The sequence below is a fragment of the Oryzias latipes genome, chromosome 17, assembly GCF_002234675.1.
Source record: "Oryzias latipes chromosome 17, ASM223467v1".
NCBI classification, from domain to species: Eukaryota; Metazoa; Chordata; class Actinopteri; order Beloniformes; family Adrianichthyidae; genus Oryzias; species Oryzias latipes.
Genome location: NC_019875.2, coordinates 13,546,470 through 13,563,314, shown reverse-complemented (window position 1 = coordinate 13,563,314; position 16,845 = coordinate 13,546,470). Strand labels below are relative to the sequence as shown.

The window sequence follows — 16,845 nt, the reverse complement described above, 5'->3', positions numbered from 1 at the left end:
AAAGCAAACTATCCAGAGGAATAAACTGTGCACCCTAGGCAGAATGAAGCTGGTGCTAGTTTTAGAGGTTGAACTGAATATGAAATAGGTTGAAGTGTCTTGGAGAACAAAATACCAAGCTTTGGACTTTCCATAATACATGTGTCATAGAGAAACTCACCATAACCTTCCTTTCAAGAACCAAGGTTAAAACAGTCTACATTCTTTATCCGATCTACAGACGACAACATTCACACAACTGTTCATACAGATGGTCATTGATTATTGTTCAATGTTTCTTCCAGGCAGATTTGGACCTGCCAGACATGCTTGACATGCCAATGGACTCCCCAGAACCTAACAGGCACATCCTGTCACCTAACGCTCTGTCTCGACAATATTCCCGTGATGCTGCAACGTCCACAGTCAGCATTCAGGGCTCAGGGAACCACTATCATGCCTGTGCCTCTGATGAGTATGACGATGTCGGCTTTGATCCATCCATCCTCCCTCCTCCAGACCCCTGGATAGACAATGTAACAGATGACCCTCTCTGTGCCAACTTTAACAGCTCTGCCATTCTGGAGGTATGTAGGTGACAGTAGGTTGTCACTTCAGAATAATGAGTGTGTTCTCATGCTGTTGGTTAACTTGAAACTCTACTCTACATGAAACTTTGGACCTTAACATGAGAAACTGGTTTCTGAAAAGTCAGGGCGGGGGTTCAAATGCACAAAATTATCTAGACGTCATCCAGCTTGCTTTTGTCTTTCAGATTGTTGACTATCAGCCATCGTTCTTCTGCCAATGTACATTTGAAAAATGCTGGTTTTCAAGAGAAAAATCTATAGAGAAAGTGTTTCTCCTCCTTAGCTTTTAGATTACATAAGGATATTTTACAATCCTACTCTTGTTCTGTTTACTTAAGCCAATTTACTGAAGGTAATACAGTAAATAAATAAATAGAACTTAACCTAAACCAACACATTTAAGACGCAGCGGATTTTGTTTTTATTTTCTAATAAAGGAACCAGTCACTATACGTGAAAGGAAAAACAAAAAGTTGCATAGACAGCATTTGAGCACGCGTGTCTAACTTGCCTGAATTCCATGTACAGCTGGACGAATACACAATTTTTTCAATTTTGATATCTGTCTTTTGATAAGTTAAAATAACACCTTCTAGAATGTATTTATTTTTTTATAATTTTTTAAACCATTTGTTTTTAATCTGGTTTTGTATTTTAAGTACTCTAAGATGACTTGCCCCCTCAATGCCTAATAATAAATGGATGAACCACAATTGCCAAAGACAGAATTTTGACTGAATTTTCAAAGCTTCTTCTAGGAAAACATTGTTGTTTTTAAGCAGAACAATTTCTGACCAGTTTCTTGTTCATTTTTGGATCAGAAAGTGAGTGTGTGAACTGTTTAACAACAATTTTCCTTAAAAAAATAAAATAAAAAACATGTGCCTAAAATATCAAAACGGCTGGATAGCTCATTGGTTAAGTGAGGTCAGGGTTCGATTTCCAAGAAATGCGATGTACTTATCCAGTGTGGGTTCCTTTAGCCACCAGGGGACCCTAGTCTGGATCTTCCTGTGCCGGTCCCCAGCCCGGATAAAATACAGGAAGGGCATCTGAAGTAAAAAATATCTGCCACACCAGCTGTGGGAATCTGTGAAAGCTGAGGAGCTGTGGTGATGAAAGGTGAACAAACATAACATGTGCTAAACAATAAGGAAGAGACTGAGGATTAAGAATTTGGTTCCTTTATTATTGACATGATTGACATCAGGAGACAGCGGTTATGGGGACCTCATTTCCGCTCCAGAACAGCGTCTCTTGTTAATGCTGTCTGCCTCTGATGTACAATACAGTAGTGAAAATGCTCCTTCAAAGTTTGGTACATCACAGATGATGCTCCAGTGAAAAGCAAGCTATACTTTAACAGAAAAATGCAGCAAATGCAGAAAAATCCCCAGCCTTCTTTTATGTCATTGTTGCTTTTACAGTGGTGTTTCTAAGCCACACCTGTTACTTGTTGGACATTCGGCATTCAAAGTGGTCACATTGGTATCACTCGTTTTTGATTCAGAATGGAAGAATACTATTTTATGTTGTATGCAGGAATAGAAATATCCTTTGTGGTGGGATTAAGGAGAAAGGTGGATGCAGAGGGTCATGGTTTCAGGGCCCCTTTTTTGTTGAATCATAGACGCACTTTGAAAACATGTTTTTTTGTATTAAATTCTATTTAGGTATTTGTCTTGCCCTCTTTTTAGTCGCTCAAATCCCAGCATCCTTTTCACCTGTGAATATGGCACAACCTGTGTTCCCTTGATTAATCTCAATATCAGTTAACATGAGCTGTCCCTCTGATGGATTTATTCCTCTTTTTATTCCTCTTTAACTTTTAACCTCTTTAAACTTTTTACTTTTGACATCTTTTAACTCCAAAAAAAGAGCCTCAACATCTTCAGTTAGGCTACCTCCAGCTCTGCCTCTTGTCTTGCTTTGTCTTGTCTTGTCTGTGTCTGAATTCTCACCCTTATCCCTGACCACCAAAAAACGATATAGTGGGACTGTCTAGTAGACTGGATTTTAAAAGCAACCATGCTCCTAAATTCTTTTTTTTTAAAACTGCAAATATCATGTCACAGATTTTTACGAATTGAAAATATAATCTATATTTTCTTTACAAGAATTGTTCTAACCTAATGCATTGTGGTCTATATTTCTAGGGCACTTGAAATTGTAGATTCGGACAGCACTACAAAATGGTTAATGCACTAAATAGTGCACTATGTATTGAGTAATGAAGAATTTGGACATAGCTTCTGTTGTCAAACATCACACCAGAAACTTTCTTCTTCACGTTCCAACCTGCTTGCACACTCATCTTTTCCTCATTTTCCATAACTTTCTGTTGCTCAGGCCTGTTGACACTAAGCACTTCAAGTCATCCACCGTCTTCACTTCTGCCTCCTGTAACCTCACTGCTCCACTAAAATCCCTCTTATTTACACATGAGTTTTCCGTCTTACTTCAGTCAATTTTCATTCCTCTCCTATCCAGTGCACACCTTCACTGTTTTAGATGTTCCTCCACCTGCTCCAACAGCACACCACAAAGTCATCTAAAAATCTCATGAGATTTTTGTCCAACCTTATCTGTCAGCCTGTCTGTCCATCGCCACCGGAAACATGAAGGAGCTCAAAGCTGATTACTTTTTTAACTTCCATTCCTCATCTTTCCAGGGCAGGATTTCACCTCTCTAGATGTTCCTCTGCCTGCTTTCTGCTCTCGGTATACATCACAATGTCATCTGCAAACATCCTGGTCCACAGAGATTCCTGTCTGACCTCATCTGTCAGTCTGTTCATCACCACAGAAAACATGAAGGAGCTCAAAGCTGATCCTTGGTGCAGTCCTCTGTTACACCTTCAGCACATCTCACCACTACAGCCCCTCACTTCTCCAATGTTCTTCTCTGCCACTCAAGACTTCGTTATGCAAACCACAGCTCCTCTCTCTGGACTCTGTCATAGACTTTTTTTTTCTTAGTATTGGGGATCAAAGGTTAATCCAACAATTTATCGTTTATATAAATGATTTATAAAGGTCTCAAAACTATTTTAAGGACTTTTGTTTTAAGAAAAATATGGAATAAGTTTTCATGTAACAAATGTTGAACTGATAAAAAAGTTTAAACATTATTTAAAATAGATATTGTAGAAATTCAAAGGTTAAAAAGACATGTTTAGAATAAATAATTGACAAAAGCTTAAATGGACATTATACATTTATTAGAAAAAAATAATAATTTTGACGACAGTATGAGGTTATCCTATATTTTCTTTAAATAACTGTTCTATATTTAGGAGATATATTCTCATAATTTTTGACTATTTGATTAACTTGTTGCTTAACCTCGCTTAGTACTAATTGATTGAAGAAAAGTGTTATCTTAAGTATTGAATCTACAACATTTGTTTATTAATCGATTCAGTGGTTGGTCATTTGTTTGTATGGTGTGATTGGGTGTAGATGTTTTAAAGCGTCCAGCGCAGAGTAATCAGTTGGTCTTTTGACCGTCCCGTATGCTCTGTTTTCATCTAACCTTCAAAATTACAATGTGCACTATGGGCAAATTTAATAAATGAATGATCAAAAGGAAGAATATGTGCAAAGATGCTGGAGAGGTGCTGGATGCAGAGGAGTTCGCTCATACATTTATATAACATTTTCTGTTAATGTCTGGGACCATCCATAAATAACATCCATTAAATTTCTGATTCTTTTCAGATCCAAAATAGGAAATGGAATCTGTGTCATGATGATGTTTTGGAATATTCATAGGCCATAAAAGCCAACAAAGATTGATAAATTGTGTAAAGAGAAATACATTCTACACTTTCCTGGGTTAAAAAGGGACAAAAAGATTCATTTTTTTACAGCTCATTTTGCATAGTTTCAATGTAAACGCAGATTCTTTCTTCCCCTTTTGGTTTTTGTTTATGACAGCATTTGTCTAGCATAAATAGTCATGAACACATGGAACTAGTTGGTAAACATGTTCTGCTGGGCCTATTTTATGGACATTTACTTTTGCAAAATGGAATTGGTGTAACTCTACATTGGCAGGTGGCTTCCCGATCAATATGTCAGAGAGATGGCCGCTGGTTCCTGAAGCTTCTGCAGGCTGAGACTGACCGCATGGAGGGCTGGTGTCAACAGATGGAGCTGGACCAGCAGGAGAATGACCTGCCTGATGAGGGTAAGTCTTTACAGACATCAATTCTTTTAGCCAAGATTTCCACAGGACGTGGATAATAATTAAAAAAAAACACAAATGTGAGATTTCTGCAAAGATCAAAACACTCATAAAGAAGCTGTTTTGTTTTGTTTTTGTTTAGGTCATTGAAAATGATTTGTAACAAATCATGTGTGCAAACACATACATGGACTGCACTGAAATAAACAATGGTTGATGTGCTTTTTTGGAGCAGATGGCTGACTTCTCTGTCATTTAACTGTTTCTGCCCTCAGTTCTAGGAAAGATGAGGAGTGCTATGGAAAGTGCTCAACATTTAATGTCACAGAAGTTCCAGCAGTTCAGGGAGCTCTGCGAGGAGAACCTGGTGAGTGGGTACTGCTAAAGACATACTGTCTGTGGTCATTCATAGATTACACAACTCAAGAGCAGCTAAAGGGTCAGGGACTAATCTTAATACAAAATCTGTTCTGAAGGACAATGATGGAAAATGCAGATCAATGACAAAAGAATTTGACCAGTTAGTGAGCATAATGCGTACATCACTTTCTGTATTAAAAACTTTATGGCAAAAAAAAGTTTAAAAAAAGCTTGTAATGCCAAAATCTAACTTAGCATAATGTTAGCATCATGTTAACTTTACCAAACTAGCCTCAGGTGAAGGCTGGCATGAACTAAGATAGTTTATCAGTCTTGTAGTCCCTCCTCTCTTATTCTGTCTACTCCTCACTGATCGTTACTTGAGGTTACCGTAGCAGAGGAGCCGTACAGTGCTTAATAGGAACTGTCCAGTACTGATTAGGAGCTTTCCAGTGCTGAACAGGAGCCATCCGGTGATAAACAGCATTGTAGCATCATCCAGACACAATAAAAACTGGCATTTGTGCCTTTTGATTGATCCTTTATTACTGGTCATTTTTTGTTTTTATTTTTCTTACAGTAAACATGTGATTTAGGAATAATCACATATTTGTGGCAAACGAAAACGATTCAAGATTTTTGGAGGGGTTCTTTCTGTTTGATCGAATAGTTCACTTTCTATTTAACTCAGCTGTCCTATGGTTTATGTGAACCGCGCAAATCTTGGTCCATCTGATAATAAGTGACTCAACTTTCACTGTTATAAAGACATTAAAGGTATGCAGATACTGCAAACTGTTGAAAATAGCAATTTATGCACTACGTCTAAAGAAGCAAGAGCTACAAAAAGGTCAGGAAATGTCTTGTTGCGAAACAACAAGGATGGAGAGGAGGTGGAATTGTTTAATAATATTTTAGCAATAATGGGGAATCTTTTTAGTTTGGATTGGTTTATTTTCTGTCTGGTCAAATATTGTTTTGTTAAATTACTCTTCCATTTGAGCAGCTGTTTTAAGTGCATTGAGTTAGGTACTCTTGTTGTAGAAGCAAACCATTGAAACGTGTTGCCATTCTATAGAAACTTAAAATTAGTCTGCCAGAATATTCTAGTGATAAAAACCTTTTCAGAAAAAATGAAGGGGAATAAGAAATTTAATTTGGCATTGCGTGTCAAACACAGAGAAATAAGCATTGTGGTTAGCATTAACTTGTTGTGATGTTAAAAACCTGTTAGTTGATGGTTTATTGTCTAGAAATTCTAACACCAAATTTAAAGTCAAGTTTTTGCAATAATTATTTTATAAAAGAAGAACATAATTTGCTCTAAAACAAAACAAAAAAAACAGTAGTTTCTTTGATAAGTATCAATTTTGCTAAAATATTTTGATTTGTTAATTTCTTGATTTTTATTTCAGGTGTTTTGGGTTTTTTTAATAAAATTTCTAATTACAATGACAATTTAGTTGCTGGGCTGCATGGAGGTGCAGTGGTTAGAGCTCTCCCCTCACAGCCCTGGTTAAAATCTCAGATGGGATCTTTCTGTGTGGAGTTTGCAGGTTCTTCCTGTGCATGCATGGTTTTCTCCAGGCACTCCAGTTTCCTCCCTCAGTCCAAAAAAGTTTCATAGGTTGATTGGTTACTTTAAATTTCCCCTAGACATGAGTTTGTGTGATGGTGCAGCCCTGCAACCGACTGTTCAGGGTCACCTGTTCAGGGTCACCCATCAGTAGCTGGGTTGGCTTCAGCAGGCCAATCACTCAATTTTTATGGAAAAATTTGGATTAACTAGGTTCTTTTCCTCTGGTAGAACATCAAGTGTTCACAAAATGCCAGGTCCGTGTTTTTCATCAGAATACATCTGAATATTAAAAACCCATTAACACTTTTATAAAACTTTCAAATTAACAAGTTTGATGCTGATTTAAAGTTTCAATGGTTTATGCCAATTTTTAGATAACATATTTGCAGATACTGCGAAGAACCTTCATCCCATGGCTACTCTTCCTTTTCTGCTCCATTGTTGCTTTTTTAACAGAACCCCAACATCCATCCTCGTCCCGTGGCCTCTGACCTGGCTGGTTTCTGGGATATGCTTCAGTTGTCAATTGAGAATATCAGCTTGAAGTTTGATGAGCTTCATCAACTCAGGGCCAACAACTGGAGACCTCTAGATCCTCCTGAAAGAAAGGTACAAACTGTCAGCGTTTTTACAGGCCATAAAGGACCAAGCAGTCAGCATGAAGGACAAACACAGATTAAGATGCACTTGAAATATAAAAAAAAAACGTTTTAAATATGTAAGCAAAATTAAAAGTGATATTCACTAAACAACACAAACAAACAAGCTCTACAGAAGAGGATAATGCTGATAAAGTTTTAAACACTACACATCAAGGGAGAAATATTTAACTAACTATACTCATAAATGTTTACGCTATAGGTAAAACTTTTAGATCCTAAAAAAACAAAATGCACCAGTTAATGTTTATTTGAAAACTGAATAAAAGAAACAGAATTATTTCTAAAAAATAATAATAATAATCCCAGAGGAACTGAATCTCATTTTCCAGTTTTTGCACTAAAAACAAAAGATCATTCTAAATGTATTAAAACTAGAATGTGATTTAAAGTGAAATAATATATTTTTTGAGTGTTTTTACCAGTGTGGTAAATAGTAATTAGCCCTAGCTAATAACTACTAAAAGATATATAGTTAATTCCTTTATATGAAGAAGCTGTAGGGTCACAGTAGCTGGAATAAGATGGTTTTAGGTTGAGGAAGAAGGCTACTGGTAGGACTTGTGGTATGTGGTATCACACAGAACATGAAGGAGAGAGAAAGACTTAGGTTAATGGAGAGTAATGCTACCTTTCCTGGCCAGAATGCCTTAGTGTGGCTCATCTAGAAGAAAATGTCCTTAATCCTTTAACCAACTGCTCATCCAAATGGTAGAGACATAGAATAAAAAATGTTCAACAAAACTAAATGCATACATCAACCTTTTGCCACATTTCAGGCTTTAAACATAAAGACATAAATCTGTCATTTTTTATGAACACTCAACAATTTGTGGGACACAATAATGAAGTGGAATGAAATTTATTGGATAGTTCAAACTTGTTTAACAAATAAAAAAACTGAAATATTGTGCATGCAAAATGATTCAGCCCCCTTAAGTTAATACTTTGGGGCGCCACCTTTTGCTGTGATTACAGCTGTAAGTCGCTTGGGGTATGTCTCTATCAGTTTTGCACATCGAGAAACTCAACTGTTTGCCCATTCCTTGCAAAAGTTCTTTCAGTTCTTTCCACAGATTCTCGATTGGACTCAGGTCTAGACTTTGACTTGGCCATTCTAACACCTGGATATGTTTATTTGTGAACCATTCCATTGTAGATTTTGCTTTTTTTTTGGATCATTGTCTTGTTGGAAGACAAATCTCCGTCCCAGTCTCGGGTCTTTTCCAGACTCCATCAGGTTTTCTTCCAGTATGGTCCTATATTTGGCTCCATCCATCTTCCCATCAATTCCAACCACCCTCCCTGTCCCTGCTGAAGAAAAGCAGGCCCAAACCATGATGCTGCCACCACCATGTTTGACAGTAGGGATGGTGTGTTCAGGATGATGAGCTGTGTTGCTTTTTCACCAAATGTAACATTTTGCATTGCTGCCAAAAAGTTCCATTTTGGTTTCATCTGACCAGAGCACCTTCTTCCACATGTTTGGTCTGTCTCCCAGGTGGCTTGTGGCAAACAGTAAACAACCCTTTTTATGGATATCTTTAAGAAATGGCTTTCTTCTTGCCATTCTTCCATAAAGGCCAGATTTGTGCAGTATTACTGATTTTTGTACAAAGGACAGACTCTCTCACCTCACCTGTAGATATCTGCAGTTCATCCAGAGAGATCATGGGCCTCTTGGCTGCTTCTCTGAATAGTCTTCTCCTTGTTTGTATATGTGTATAAGTATAGATGGACGCCTTGCATTGGTCCGATACTCCTTCCATTTCAATATTATTGCTTGCACAGTGCTCCTTGGTATGTTTAAAGCTTGGAAAATCTTTTTGTATCCAAATCCAGCTATAAACTTCTCCACAAGAATATCTCGGACATGCTTGGTGTATTCCTTGCTGTTCATGATTCCCTCTGCGCTTCAAACGGACCTCTGAAACTATCACAGAAAAGGTACATTTATATGGAGACTTGATTACATACAGGTGGGTTCTATTTGTCATCATTAGTCATTTAGGTCAACAATGGATCATTCAGAGATCCTCACTGAACATCTAGAGAGAGTTTGCTGCACCGAAAGTAAACAGGTTGAACAATTTTGTACACCCAATTTTTCTGTTTTTATTTGTTTAACAAGTTTGAAATATCCATTAAATGTCAATCCACTTCCTGATTGTGTCCAACTTGTTAATTCTTCACAAAATATTAGTTATATATCTTTTTGTTTGAAGCCTGAAATGTGGCAAAAGGTTGAAAAGTTCAAGGTGGACGAGTACTTTCGCAAGACACAGTATATTGCTGTTTTTTGGGCACTGTAAGAAACCGTCAAAGAATGCTCTATTTTCGAACTGTAAGGTGCGTAAGTGAGACAAAGTGGTCGTAGACAGGTCTGTCAGTCGGTCAACTATTAACTGTATTAATAGTTGTTTTTGTTTTTTACATATATATAGTAAAGACCAAAAGTTTGGACACACCTTCTCATTCAAAGAGTTTTCTTTATTTTCAGGACAATGAAAATTGTAGATTCACACTGAAGGCATCAAAACTATGAATTAACACATGTGGAATTAGCACCTTTTGCTTTGATTACTGCTTTGAACACTCTTGGCAAAAAAGCCTTTAACAAAAGGGGTTTGGGTCCTCACACTGTCAAAAGTGTGTGGTGACATTCATATGCTGACCACGCCTACGGCAAAATACTTTAAGAAGAAGAAGAATTTCAAAGAGAAAACCTGTCGATTTAGCTCAAATCACATTCTTGAGTTACTGACAGTAGTTGTAGGTTTTTTGGAGAGAATCCTTCCAAATGTAAGTCATTGATAGTGGACATGAATCACAGCTGCTGTTTGAAAGGTGGATATAAAAGAATCTGAACGCAACTTTAGAAAACTTTTCATTTTCGTAAACTGTAAAATATCATTAGGGGAGGTTTCTTTTTGTTGAAATAAAATAAAGGTGTATTTCAGTGTACAGTCAAAGTCAGTTTGGTAATTCTCTTTTCTCCCTTCTTCTGTATTTACATCTGGAAATGTTGTTCTGCCTGTTTCATTCTTCTCTCTCAGCACTGTCTGTTCAGACTTTGCATCATTTGAGTATTGACGTAGTTGGCTTCCTGTTTTGCTCTTATTGTTGTCCTTTTTCTTTCTATTGTTTCTGTTGTTTTGTGTTGACAGTGAAGGCGCTTGCAATCTGCCACACATCCATCAGCATAACAGCAATGCCAACAGCACCGCTGGGCCTTGACCCGTCTGGGCCCCCATGGATCCATCTGTCTGTCTTTCCATCAACCTGTCCGTGCTTCCTCCTGCTTCTTCCCCCACTCCAGTGCTTGCTGCCATTTCATCATGGACGCCTTTAGACTTTATGCATTTTACAAATACAGATAGATAGATAGAGGAAGGAATAAGTATATGGGTAATTTCTTTAATCAGTTGTGTATTTTCTGTGTTAAAACAGTTCACCTTAACAACACTACTGAAAAAATAAAACAATTCAAACTTAAAGTTAAAACACAAATAAAGGTGTTGTAAAAAAAAAGCACAATATTATAAATATATCAATAATAATGCTGAATATTTTGAACATTTTATGTACATATAAAAATATGTTCTAAATCAACTTTACTGCAGTGCTAGGATGCAATTCTTCTTTTAAGCAACTGTTGGAATCACCTGGATACAGAACCGTAAAAGTATTACAAAATTAGTACTTTTAAGTAGGAGAAAGTATCAGGTGCGCACAAGAAACAAACTCATGCACACAAGAGACTAAGTGGTCTTTTGCACACAGGAGACCTTTTCTGAGTCAGTTACCTGTAAATGGCATTACCTGAGCTCAATGAGTTTTATTTTGCCTTCGGACTTGCCTAAAAAGACATTGCAGCTTTGCTTGCTTGGCATCACGTAATCTTTGAACGTCACCTAAAGTGAGTTCTAAAGTCTTGTGATCAAGTGTTGCGCTGGGCATAACTTACTTTCTCGGCTGCACCATTTATTCTTTATTGTGGTTTTTTAATTCAATCTGGATTTGTGAAAAATAAAACAAAAATGTTAAAATAGTAGTCTTGATTATAAAATAGTGAACAAAATTTGAAATTAGAAATGAATAAAATGGCCCATCAATCAACCCTTCTAAATCAAACACTTGAAGGGCTCGTGATGTGAGTGCATGAAGTGTTCTCGCAGACAAGTCCAGCCTTTGACTGCAGACACTGATGAAACATTGTATTATACAACATAGACATGGATGTCTAACAACAATCTAACAAAAAAATATATTTTTGTAATAACATTTATTTTCACAAGTAACGCTAAGGTTTTAGCTTTAAAACTGTCTATTTTGGGGATTTGGATTTCTCACACTGATTGCTGGATGGAATAATTAGGTAGGTGTGGTGTTCTTCTATAAGTAGAAATAAATTAAGTCCTACCACCTTCTTCAAGTCTTCCTATCAAAAATTCACTTATCGGATCACACTTCTGACACCAGTGTTGTCAGGAAGAAAAAGTACCAGTAACATTTTAATATGAGGCCACAGTGCTTCCCAGAGTAGTTACACCCGTTTAACTAAAAGGTGCAGTTTGTTATCAAAGAAGGGAGGGGATGAGTTCAAACTGTCAGAATAAAAGAAGCTTCAATGAAAGAACTCTCCAAGATCTTGTTAGATTATACATTTTTTTCAATTTATGTCACAAATAAATGCAAATCCCAATTGTTTATAGTTTCAACAAAAAATCCCTAAAGTTTTTTTTTTCTTTTAAATAATTTCAAAGACAGTTTCTGGACTAAATGTTATACTAATGAAAGTGATTAACAGAATTCCATAAGAAATATGGCAACAATTAAAATAAAATAAAAAATGTAAATGACATAAAATGGCAACTTCAAAAGAGAAGCAGGTAAATAAGAAATATTGTTCAAATCTACTGACTTGTTGAAGTTCTTAAGGTGCCAGTTTTTGTTGGGTGCTGCCCAAAGAATGTGTGATTTTATGAATCACACTTATGTCTGGGGGTAAAAAAAAACATGTCTGCATAGATATACTGGATATTTTCCCCAAAGCCCCCTCCTCCCTCGCTCCTTACTCCAACCTCCCCCCATTCTTTTTCACCAGGAACGGCGCCTTCCACCTCCAGTGCCAAGAAAGCCCCACAAGGGCCCACACCAACATCCCCCTCTGGTCAGGGACCGCTCACTGGAGAGTTCCGAGAAGCAAAGGCAAGAAGCCAGGAAGCGGCTGATGGCGGCCAAAAGGGCGGCCTCTGTCCGGCAGAACTCTGCCACAGAGAGCGCCGATAGCATTGAGATCTATATCCCTGAGGCACAAACAAGGTTATGAGGACACCGACAGGGACAAGCATTTGGACTCACATGTCCCCCACACAAAACAACACACACAAATGTACAGTTGTCCACACTACGGTGCAGAATAGGGGAGCCAGCTTATTATTTCAACCTCTTCCTTTGTCGCTTTTCAGCTGATTAGCAGAGAAGTGCACAATATTTACTAGCAGGAATTCCACAGGTCTTTATATTCTCCCCACGCTAAAAAACATGAATTCCCAAAAAATATGTAAACACCTGTAGGTAAATTTTTACTTTTTTTTTTAATTACAGCTTTATTATTTATTAAAATCTCGTCAGTTTACATTTACAGCCAAATAAAAGAATGAGTCCTAAAACTATTGTAATCCAAGGGAGGATTTCCCTCCATGAAGGTTTCTATTTCAACACTATATTGTTATCCATTGGTAATTTCTTTTTATTTGTCTTTGTTTTTTTTAATCATTTTCAGTCCAGTCGTGTTACCTGAATTTTCTAGAGCATTTTATTTTACAGCATTCAGTAAAGTTATACTGAACTGTACTGAGTTCTTCAAGCATAAAAATCTATACTGGGGAGAAACAAGTGATGGTTCAAGCAGAAATTATTATTTGAAACATTGTGAAAATTTGAAGTGTTGACTTAATCTGCATAAATTAGTGTCTCTTAAACTTCAGGAAGACCACTTGATAAAAAGAGAGAAACAAAACCTTGCTTTTTAGAAGCTAATTACAAGAAAAGGAGACAAACAGGATTTTTTCACAGCAGTTTGTCTTTTTTTATTTTAAGCTACTCCCCACAAAGGGGAGTTTCTTCAACAACGTAATTTATAGTGACCATGCAGAGATTTAGTGACAGATTTTCTTCCTGAGGCTACTCCACTGTGGTTTGAACCTGCAACTTGCTGATCTTGCAGGCCTAGTGGGTTTGCACAGACCAAATCCACATTCTAAAATAAATATTAATTCAAATCTCAGTTTTATTTCTGCTGACATCTGTGCAGTGCTACAAAAATAAATGGTAAATGCCAAAATCCCCCCAAAAAACATAAAATCAGAAAAGAAGAGACTTAAGTGTGTTGTCTTACTCAAAGGCAGAGCTTAACATGCGTCACCTGCCCGGAGACAGAAAGTACACAGGATTATGACACGTCATGCTGACAAATAATAGGTCCTGTGTTATTTGATATTCTGGATTATTGCTACGTGAAACAGTGTGACAGTTGTCCTCTTAATTCCCTTCAGTTTTGATCCTTTTCAATCAGATAGAAACTGGAAACAACAAATTCCCATCGCAGAGTGCTTTAAGATGTTGCACAAAGAATTCAGGAAAACCACCAAACCAAACAAAAAGTATATAATCACTGTTAAAATACCCTTTTTCCAAATATTTTAATTTTACAATCCAGCCCAGACAAGATTATTTCAATCAATTTAAATTTTCCTAAATATATTTTAATGAAAGCTTAGAGAAGTGTCCAACAAAAAAGACATTTTTGTGCATTATCGTCCCTCACGGAGGATGTAAGTAGGTGGTCTTGTGGACGGAGGAACAACAAGAAACTTTAAGGTGAACCAGACTCAGATAGGACAACTTTTCTAAATAACTGGGGGCAGAAACAGCCGAAAAGACGAAAATACTTTAAAGAAAAGATACAAATTAGCAGCCAAAACAATGACATGGTTCCACCACTTTTCTTTCACTCTTCTTCAATTCTTATGGGCTGGTATCCCTTTTTCTTATTTTATGGAGACAGATTTAAAGTTTTTTCAAAATGAAGGTACTTTAGAAAATTCTTTAAAGTACAGCAGCTGCAGAGCTAAAGGACACATTTTGTATACCGCGGTTTTCTTCCTCTAAGTCCAGGTATGTCAAAGCACCTTAGTTTCATATCTACACCCTTTTCTTACATATCAAAAAAAGTAAATAAATGCAAAAATGACCTCTGGGTGCAAGTTTCATTAGAGTTTAAAGATGAAGGGATGAACAGGAAGAGTGACAGAACAGCAGTGCTTAAGGAAGCAATGCAGAAGATAATCATGCTCAAATCTTTCAGAGTGCATGTTTTACACAAGTGTTTGTTCTGACCTTGAGTTAGACAAAAACAACAACAAATAATTGCTTTATAGACCAAAATGTTCTACTGCCAATAGGCTCTAGTTAATCAAGTGATACCAAGATAAATAGAATAAAAAGGATATATAGAAGAAAAACGTTTCCTCTCTGAAGGAAGAAGAAGATATATTTGTACTTTAAAGTATGAATAACAATGTCAAATACTTCACAAGTTTTTGATTTTTGAAAAACGTATACGTGGACAGATCTGAAGAAGGGCAGCGCAGTACACTGGTGCCTCCTGCCTCTTACTGTAACACTGTTTTTGAGCTTGTCTATAAAGTAAAGTGCCATGAGAAGACATTCCACTTCCACCAGGTGTCACACTGTGATCCACTGATCAGCGGTGAGAAGTAATGACCTTAGGGACAAGATCCTTTCTGTTGAAGCACTTCACCTGCCATTTCCTAAAATAACAGCACTAGTTGTGATGCCACCTCACAGGGATCTTTGTTTCTTTCTCACAAGCAACAAATCACAAGTAGAAGTTAAGGAAAATCTGCACACGAATCTATGATGATGTATTGTTAATGAAAGTATTTATTTTCTTCTTTTGTAAAGAGTGATTGTGGGGTGTGAGGGGATTTTGTACAGCATATTATTACCTCTGTGTTCAAATGATAATGACAGTAACAATAACAGTGAGCCATATTTAATGTGAAATATCCTTATCTAGAGGAAAGGCCATTGCTGGTAAATACTATTTTTTTTTGTCAATAATTGAGTTTAGGTTGTTTTTTCTTTTTGTTCTAGTAGCAACACATTTTCTGTTAGCCTGGAGAAAAGTATCACTTCACTCGGGATGCGAATTAGAGGATAGTCTTCGCAACTTTTTGTTTATACATTGAAACAAGTGGCCTCATATTTGGTATTAAAAGAAATAGCTGTGGCCAAACTTTGAAGCCATGATGTCAACTGTAAAGTCAAACACAAGCTAGAACAAGGAGTGAAGATCGGGGCTGCCAGTATTCACAAAAGAAGTGAACATGCATATGCAGAAAATAACCGGTTACATTATTTAAATTATCCTAAAAGGTTATCTACTGCCTTATTTGTGCTCTTAGTATTTCTTATCTGCAACAATAATAATAATAATAATAATTTCTTTTATGTAATAAACGGCGGGTATTTCACGGAAAGCTTTATATTCTGGCCTTATTACATTAATTCATTGAAATTATCAGCTCAATGGGATTATATTCATGTCAATAGAACATACATTTTCAAACGTTAAAATCTGAAGCTGCGATATATTTGCCACCTGTGTGGCAACAACCACACAAACTTTTCACATTTTATAGTTTAACTCTAAAAGAAGAACATCCACATAAGAAATTACACGAAAACCTGTTTAAATTTGAAATCAACTAACAGAAAAATGATCAAAGCTGTGTTGAAATTGTGGTGTTACTTCATTTGAAATACTCACAGCCCTTAGCCTTCAACCAGTCATGTCATAGAGCTCTGTGGCTCTGTTTTGTGCTCAGGAAGAGATGGGAGGTGCCATGTATTTAATCAGAACCTCCCAGACATGGTGATCAATAACTGAAACTGTGTGTGTGTGTGTTGTATGACTGAACATGTGCCATACACCTTGTAAATATCACTGTTTGGAAGATTCATTGTGTATGTGTGAGGTCTCCATGAAGTGCTTCCTGAGAACTTTGTTTCTATGTTGGGCCTTTCCTCATTCTGACCTGTAGCCTCATATCATTCTTCTGTATATGAACTTATACTTGCAACTGGTTTCTTGTGTTTGTACAGAAATAATGAGGGTGTTTCATGACGCATGCCGACACAATATTAGTACTTATAAATCTATATCTGATTTAAATATTTCAATTTCATTATTTATGCTCTCATTTATGGATTTTCTAATCTCTGACATTCTGTTCAAGTCATTTATCAAGCTCTTCTTATGTTACATTGAGTTGTCAAGGGTTGATTCATGTCCATAACTGTTACTGAATCCAGAATAAAATCAACTATCTACTCCTTTTTCCATGGTTGGTGTGTTGTCTAACTCCCATATAAACACACTCTTTTTTTTTTTAAATT

At 36.7% G+C, this 16,845-nt stretch overlaps 1 protein-coding gene across 3 annotated transcripts in view; it reads left to right on the top strand.

The window, feature by feature from the left end:
* LOC101160590 (disks large-associated protein 1-like) overlaps positions 1-16,786 on the top strand; it is a 91,504-nt gene extending 74,718 nt beyond the window's left edge. For 2 of the 3 annotated variants that reach the window (XM_011486379.2, XM_011486380.2), the window contains exons 11-15: positions 285-566; positions 4,629-4,761; positions 5,034-5,125; positions 7,154-7,306; positions 12,464-16,786. In XM_011486379.2, coding sequence (XP_011484681.2) covers positions 285-566; positions 4,629-4,761; positions 5,034-5,125; positions 7,154-7,306; positions 12,464-12,688 — 885 coding nt within the window. In that variant the 3' untranslated portion in view covers positions 12,689-16,786. The other variant, XM_020710847.2, reaches the window with a different exon arrangement.
* Positions 16,787-16,845: the final 59 nt, after the last annotated feature.